Source organism: Mus pahari, chromosome 2 (assembly GCF_900095145.1).
Source record: "Mus pahari chromosome 2, PAHARI_EIJ_v1.1, whole genome shotgun sequence".
Classification (NCBI taxonomy): domain Eukaryota; kingdom Metazoa; phylum Chordata; class Mammalia; order Rodentia; family Muridae; genus Mus; species Mus pahari.
This window is the reverse complement of record NC_034591.1, coordinates 137988925-137996216: the sequence shown is the minus strand read 5'-3', so window position 1 is coordinate 137996216 and position 7292 is coordinate 137988925. Positions and strand designations below refer to the sequence as shown.

The 7292-nt window shown below is 41.7% G+C and overlaps 1 protein-coding gene across 1 annotated transcript; it reads right to left on the bottom strand.

Annotated features, from left to right (window-relative positions):
- Window positions 1-4799: 4799 nt before the first annotated feature.
- On the bottom strand, window positions 4800-4955 carry LOC110317400 (60S ribosomal protein L39-like). The gene has a single exon (XM_021191854.1). The coding sequence runs from the start codon at window positions 4953-4955 to the stop codon at window positions 4800-4802; it is 156 nt and encodes a 51-aa protein (XP_021047513.1).
- Window positions 4956-7292: the final 2337 nt, after the last annotated feature.

Below are 7292 nucleotides of genomic sequence, written 5' to 3'. Positions count from 1 at the left end.
TCCTCCTCCTCCTCCGCTTCCTCCTCTCCCTCCTCCTCTCCCCTTCTTCGTTTTTAAATAACTGCCTGTTCAATCCATTTGGTCATTTATTTATTCAATTGTTTGTCTCATGTGTGTGTGTGTGTGTGTGTGTGTGTGTGTGTGCACGCTCAATTTTTGGAGTTCTCTATAGATTCTGGTCTTCATCCCTTGTCTGAAGTTGGCAAAGATAGTTTCTTCGCCCTGTTAGTTGATAGCTTTGCTGTGTGGCAGCTTTTTAATTTCACGCGATCTCATTTCTCAGTTTTTGCTACCATCTTATCAGCTATTGGAATTCTTCTCAGAAAGCCCCTGTGTACGAGTACATCTCCTGGTCTCCCCTGTCAGTTTCAGTTATGTGTTTAGGTGATCAGCCCATTTCTCATCAATTTTTGAACAGATTGAAACACAGAGAACTAGTTTCAGTTTCCTATGGATGGATATCCAGTTTCCCCAGTACATTGGCTGTTATCCAGTGTGTGCTTTTAGAGACCTTTGTTGAAAGGTGGGTGGCTGGGGCTGGAGAGTTGACTTAGTTGGTTAAGACTGATGGATACTGCCCAGCAGTGCTGGCGAATACCTTTAATCCCAGCACTTGGGAGGCAGAGGCAAGCAGATCTCTGTGAGTTCCAGGCCAGCCTGATCTACAGAGCAAGTTCCAGGACTGCCAGGGCTGTTACACAGAGAAGCCCTCCTTTTGTCCTAAGATTTTTCAAAGCCTACTTTAGTTTGGGTTCTTAAACACTTTCATCCTCCCTTCTAGCCCACGGACCAGAGGTAGGGGAAAAGGAAGGTTAACAGGGAAAGGGAGTTGTGAACCTGTTTAGAAGTAGTTCCTTGGGGCAATTCCACTCTTCTCTGTCAGAATACCAGCAGTCCTGTTCAATAGCAACACCAAGCATGAATCAGTAGCTGAGGCTTGATCCAACAGAAACAGCAAGGCCCCACAGAATCACCATATCGTTTAGGGTGCTTTTTCTAGTTTGAGAAGAAATTGTTGGAATTTTTAATGGTGGATATATTGAATTAAATATTGGCTAAAGTAAAGTAGCCATTTTTACAATTTGAGTTCTACTGACCATTGAGTATGAGTGATCTTTCCATTTGCTAGTGGTTTTCTCAATTTCCTTTCTTCATGGCCTCACCCTGTTCATGGCAGAACCGGTCCACATTCTTAGTTATGTTTATTCAAATATATGTGAACATGAAGATATGGGAATATATATATATATATATATATATATATATATATATATATATATATATCTTTCATTTTTGTTAACAACATTTCCCCATGACATCTTCCTTTGTGAGTTTGCTATTAGTATATAGAAAAATTAGCAATTTTTGTATGTTGATTTTGTATCCTGCTACTTTGCCAAAAGTGTTTTTTAGGGATATAGTATTTATGGTCTTACAGAGTCATATCATGTGGACATAATTTCAACTTTTCCTTACTTATTTGTATCATTTTTTTTTCTTGATCTGTAACTGTAGATAAGACTTCATGTACTGCACTGAATGAGAATAGAGAGAGTGGACATTTTTGTGTTTCCATGGTTTTAGAGGAAACCTTCCCCATTTAGTATAGTGTTGGCTCCAGTTTTGTCTTATAAGCTTTTATTATGTTGTGTAAGCTTTTATTAGGTTTGTATTGGTAACTTTTCTATTGTGACAATACGCTATGTCCGAGGCAAATTATTTTAAAAAGCATTTACTTGGGCTTACAGTTTCAGAGGGTTAGAGTCCATGACCACCATGGTATGGAGTGTGGCAGCAGGTAGGCAGGCAGGCATGGCATGGGAGCAGGCTGTGCGCTCATATCCGCATCCACAAACCGGAGAAGCAGAGAGTGTACTGAGGATGGTTGGAGGATTTTGACGCCTCAAAGCTTTTCAAAATATTTCCTAATGGCCCTCTGAATTTTATTGGTATCTGTTCTAATGTCCTGTGGGAAGTGAATGGAGTCCTGAGTGAATGTGTATTACTGACATGACCAGGGCTGTGTCAAGAACCTCAATGCCTCAGACCCATGTGACTGGCAAGGTCTCCCCTGGCCCAGGTCCAGACATCGTGAGTGTGTGGAGAAAATATGAACCATAGCTTTGTCCTCCTGGATGACCGAAGCCTGAGACTGCTCTCCTACAGAGACTTCCTACTGAGGTTGGCTAATTCACCTCCTCGTTCTTGTGTATATAATAAACTTGTCACTTCCTTCAGCTGTATATAAGGGTTCTGGGCTGCTGGTGTGTTTCCATCAGCGCACAAAGTCCCCCCATCCCAGCTTTTTCTATATGCATGGCTGTGGTATCTTCATTCCACACTACTTCGGTCAGGTCACTCCTAAAGCCAAGTGGGCCATAACTGTGTCTCATTTCCCATCTTTACTTTTATTAATTTGGATATTTTCTTTTGTTTGGTTAGTTTGGATAAGAGTTTGTTGGTCTTGCTTAGGTTTTCCAAGGAGGCAATTCTATTTCATTGAGTCTTTAATATTCTTTAGTCTCTGTGTAATTGATTCATGCCCTGATTATTTTTTTTAAGTATCATATGTATGTGTATGGGAATGTGTGTGTATATGCAGGTGCCCATAAAGGCCAAAGACTTTGGATTCCCTGAGCTCAAGTTATAAATAGTTGTAAACTGCCTGATATGGGTGCTAAGAATCAACCAGCATCCTCTGGAAGAGCAATACGTACTCTTAACCCCTGAGCCTTCTCTCTAGTCCATCCCTGACCATTCCTTTCCGCAACTCAGGCTGGCTTTGGCTTGCTCTGGTTCTCCTAAGGCCTTGGGGTGTCCTTACACTGTTTACTTGCGATCTCTCTGACTTTCCAATGTGAGCAGAGCCATCAACCTTTCTACTGATCACATCTCTCATTGTTGTGACAGACTACCCGAAAGAGGCAATTTAAGAGAGAAAGGCCTTATTTAGGGTTCATAGTTTAAAGAATACAGCCTATCAGGGCAGGTAAGACAGAGTTCACACACACACACACACACACACACACACACACACACACCAGAGTTCACAGTGGCTCTAGGTTGTGACTTAGCTTCTTTACATTTCAACAGACCAGGAAGCAAAAAGCTCAGGCCAGAAACAAGACTAGGCAATAATGCTCAAAACCCGTTCCTCAGTGACTCACTTTCCCCAGCAAGGCTACACATCTTTTCTTGTTTTATTTTTTCAAGACAGAGTTTCCTTGTGTAGCCCTGGCCCCTGACTTTCCTGGAACTCCTCAAATGAAGAGCTACACCTGCCTCCCAAGTGCTGGGATTAAGGGTGTGCACCACTACTGCTCAGCCAAGGTTACACCTCTTAAAAATCATACCACTTCCCCAAACAGTGCTGCCATCTAATGACAGTGTTCAACACATGAGCCTGGTGAGACATTGTAGATTTAAACAGTTGCACATTAACTCCAAGAACTGTCCTGTCTGCATCCCAGTGTTCTGACAAATTGTGCTTCCATTTTATTTTAGTCTAGAAATTTAAAATTTCCTCTGATTTCTTCAGTAACTCACTGATTATTCAAGACAGTATTGTTCATTCCCATGTATTTGTATAATATATAGTGGATTTTTTTTTTGCCTTTCTCTTTAAAACAATCTACTTTGTGTGTACATGGTACTTAACACACACATACACATGATGGTACTTAGAGAACAGCTTTCTGGGTTTTTGTTGTTGTTGTTGTTTAGTTTTTGAAAGGTTCTAAATTTTATTACTGGAAAAACATCCTAATTTAGACACGAGTGTTGTGCCCTGAATCCATGGGAAACCCAGACAAGCCCAAGAATTGTGAAGTCTACTGGAACTCGCAAAAGAATCTTTTGTTGCTTCAAGTTCAGTCTCTGATCGCCTGCCTCACACTCACCTCATGAATGCTGGCAACCGACCCTGAGTCCGGAAAACACTGGGTTTATATACAGTATAGTTAGGAATCTCCTGAATGGTCATAGAAAAGGGGAGTAGAGGGCTGTAATCATTTGGTGGAATGGTACTGAAGCTGGGTGGGGGGCTGGTTAATGGGAGTCTGTTCAGGGACTAATTTTATGACCAGTCATAACTGCCTGTGAGCGCTGATTACCTTTTCTTCATGATTTAAACAAGAGGCCCTAGTCTCCCTTGAGCTTGTTATTTCTCCAAGGTCTCAAGGACAGGCACCTGGAGAGTTCTGCTGCTTGTCAGGAGGAGTGCTGGGTTTGGGGAACACAAAGGTGGGGAGGATGTCTCAAGCTGTCTCCTCAGAATGTCTTCATTAAGGGGGAGTTTTATGGGTAGTGCCAATCTAACTCTAGGGGGCTGGCCAGGGAGGGAGAGGGAGCTCCGGGCTTGCTGCAGAAGGCACATCACAGAAACCAGTTTTCTACGTATCATTGGCTGGAGGGAGGATGGGAGCTTCTGGTGGGGGATGGGAAACGCAGAGGCAAACTGTACACAACACTGAAGTCTCTCTAGTATCAGCGATTTGGGGTTACAGCACTGAGCAAGTCTCCAGGTTAAAAACGTTGAAATCCAGGCTGGTGAGATGGCTCAGTGGGTAAGAGCACTCGACTGCTCTTCCGAAGGTCCGGAGTTCAAATCCCAGAAACCACATGGTGGCTCACAACCATCCGTAACAAGATCTGATACACTCTTCTGGAGTGTCTGAAGACAGCTACAGTGTATTTACATATAATAAATAAATTTTAAAAAAATGTTGAAATCCATCTGATAGGACTGATTGATGACCACAATTCAGTATAAACTCTCAGTCTTGCCATTGTGTGAATCCTTACAGACCTAGCTTTGTTCTTCTCCAGTGTCTTCTCTTAAAGCTGTACCTGATTTTATTACCAGTTTTTGTCTGACTCCACTGAGGAATAGGATGATTTTGCTTTTGTTTCTTGGCCAAGAATTGCTTGATTCTGGAAGTCTTGTGAGAAAACATGATGAGAAGCAGAGTTAGGCATAGTGTGCATGATGGCAGAAGACAAGAGAAGAGGACAGCTTACAGCTGGTTCTTTCCATTCACTTTTACACATAACATTTCTAGGGATCCAATTCAGGGTCAGTAAGCACCTTTACTCACCTAGATATCTCCCCAGTCCAGTCTCTGGTCTTGTTTTAGTATGATTTGTTAAAATATAGAAATCAGATTTTTCTTATATTTTTTTTTACAGTCTACAATATGATATGTTTTAGGGACAGATATGTAGGCATAAATATCCTTGCAACCTACTTTTAATAAGGGCTCAACCTCTCCTCTAGCCTACCATTCAGTGAGGAAGTGGAATAGAAAAGTTATTAGGATATGGTGGAAGTGGACCTGTTCAGCAACAGTGCTTTGGGGGTGAGCTCAATCTTCTTTGGCAACAGTTCAATCCCATAGCAAACACCAAATACAACTTAGCAGCTACGAACCAGTCTTCTAGGCAGGCAGACAACAGGCATGAACCAGCAGCTACAGTCCAGTCCTTTCAGAGAGCAGACATCAGGCACAAACAGGCAACTGTAGTTCAATCCTGAAGAACCTCATCAAACCAGCCTGAAGTGAGGCTACTGAAGCTACCACAGGAAACTTACTGAAGCAAGCTGCCACAGGAAACTTGAGAGCAGTTCTTGGTTGAGTTTCTTCCAGTTATCACAAGGTGAACGCAACAACACATGTAAGGTGAACCAATACATATATGCCTTTAGTGAAGAATAGTGAGGCACAGCAAACCAAACCAATGGTCAGTGCTCATTTCCCACTGTCTATGGGGTCATATTTATACTCTTTCATCAAGAGTCTGTAGCTGTCCAGCAGAACTGGGTCTACCTGAAAGGGGGTCTGGAAATGAAAAAGGATGGGTGCAAGAGAAGGATGAAGCCAAGATAAAGTTTTTGATCAAGGATCAAAGTTTAATATTTAGCACTGTGTTTATAAAGGGAAAGACCACAGACCCATCCTTTGTTTCAGGTGGATTGAGTTGCAAAGCAAGTTCAGCGGGCAGTCAACAACTCAAAACTCCTGTAGGAAATTACAAATGTGGAGAGGCCAGAGGATTCCAGCTAGGTTGTAAAATCACCATGGGTTTGTTTAGCCTACTCAAGGCTGGGGAGGGCACACACGTCCTTTCATGTGTCTGTTATATCCAAACATCCTTTCACCTGTGACTGCTTCTTTCACTTGTTTGCTTTACCAAGATGTCTTTTCACCTGTATGCCCCTGCAAAACATCATTTGACATAAGTAACTTTCCAAAGAACTAGAAGTTTCCACTTCACAGTTCCTTAGCCAGCTAATAAAAATATGTATTCCATAGTTGTAAGATAGAATTTTCTATAGGTATTTGTTAAGTTCATTTGATCCATAATCCAGATCAATGCTAATTTTTTTTAGTCCGTTGGTTGGGTTTAATTTTTTTGCATATATTATCTATTACAGAGAGTGGAATATTAAAATCACCACTATAATTTTTATGACCCCCATCTGTTCCTTTACATCAAGTAATGTTTGTTTTATGACACTGAGTATATCAGAACTTGCTGAATATATATTTGCAAGCTGTGGTGGTTTGAATAGGCATGGCCCCCATAAACTCATGTGTTTGATTGCTTGGTTCACAGGGAGTGGCACTATTAGGAGGTGTGGCCTTCTTGGAGTAAGTATTTCACTGTGGGGGCAGGCTTTGAGGTCTCTTATGTTCAAGCTATGCTCAATGTAGGACAGAATTCTTCTACTGCCTGTGGATCAAGATGTAGAACTCTCAACTCCTCCAGCACCATGTTGGCCTGGATGCTGCCACACTTCCTGCCATGATGACAATGGACTAAACCTATGAAATTCTAAGCTAGCCTCAATTAAATATTTTCCTTTATAAGAGTTGCTTTGGTCATGGTTTCTCTTCACAGCAATAAAACTAACTAAGACAGAAGTTGGTACCAGGGACTGGGGTATTGTAATAGGCCTGGCCATGCTTTTGTTTGGAGAAATGTGGATTTTGGATTAAGAAGGCAGTGAGATGCTTTAAATGGGGCTTAATGGGCCATATTAATAGAAGCACAGAAGACAGTGGTGCTGAGGGTGATTTGAACGGTGCAGGCATGACTCAAGAGGTTTCAGCGCAGAAGAATTTTAATGTGTTGCTTAGAGATCATTCTTGTGATAGTTTGGTGAAGAGTGTGGCTGCTCTTTGCCCTGTTCAAAAAAAATTGGCTTGAGGCTAAGGTGAAAAGATTTAGATTAATTATACTGTCAAAGAAAATCTCAAAACAGCCTACTATAGACTCTGTCCTGTGGTTTG

Bases quoted from the DNA above. Each gene is read 5' to 3' on its own strand.
- LOC110317400 (XM_021191854.1), bottom strand. From the start codon at position 4,955: ATGTTTTCTCACAAGACTTCCAGAATCAAGCAATTCTTGGCCAAGAAA.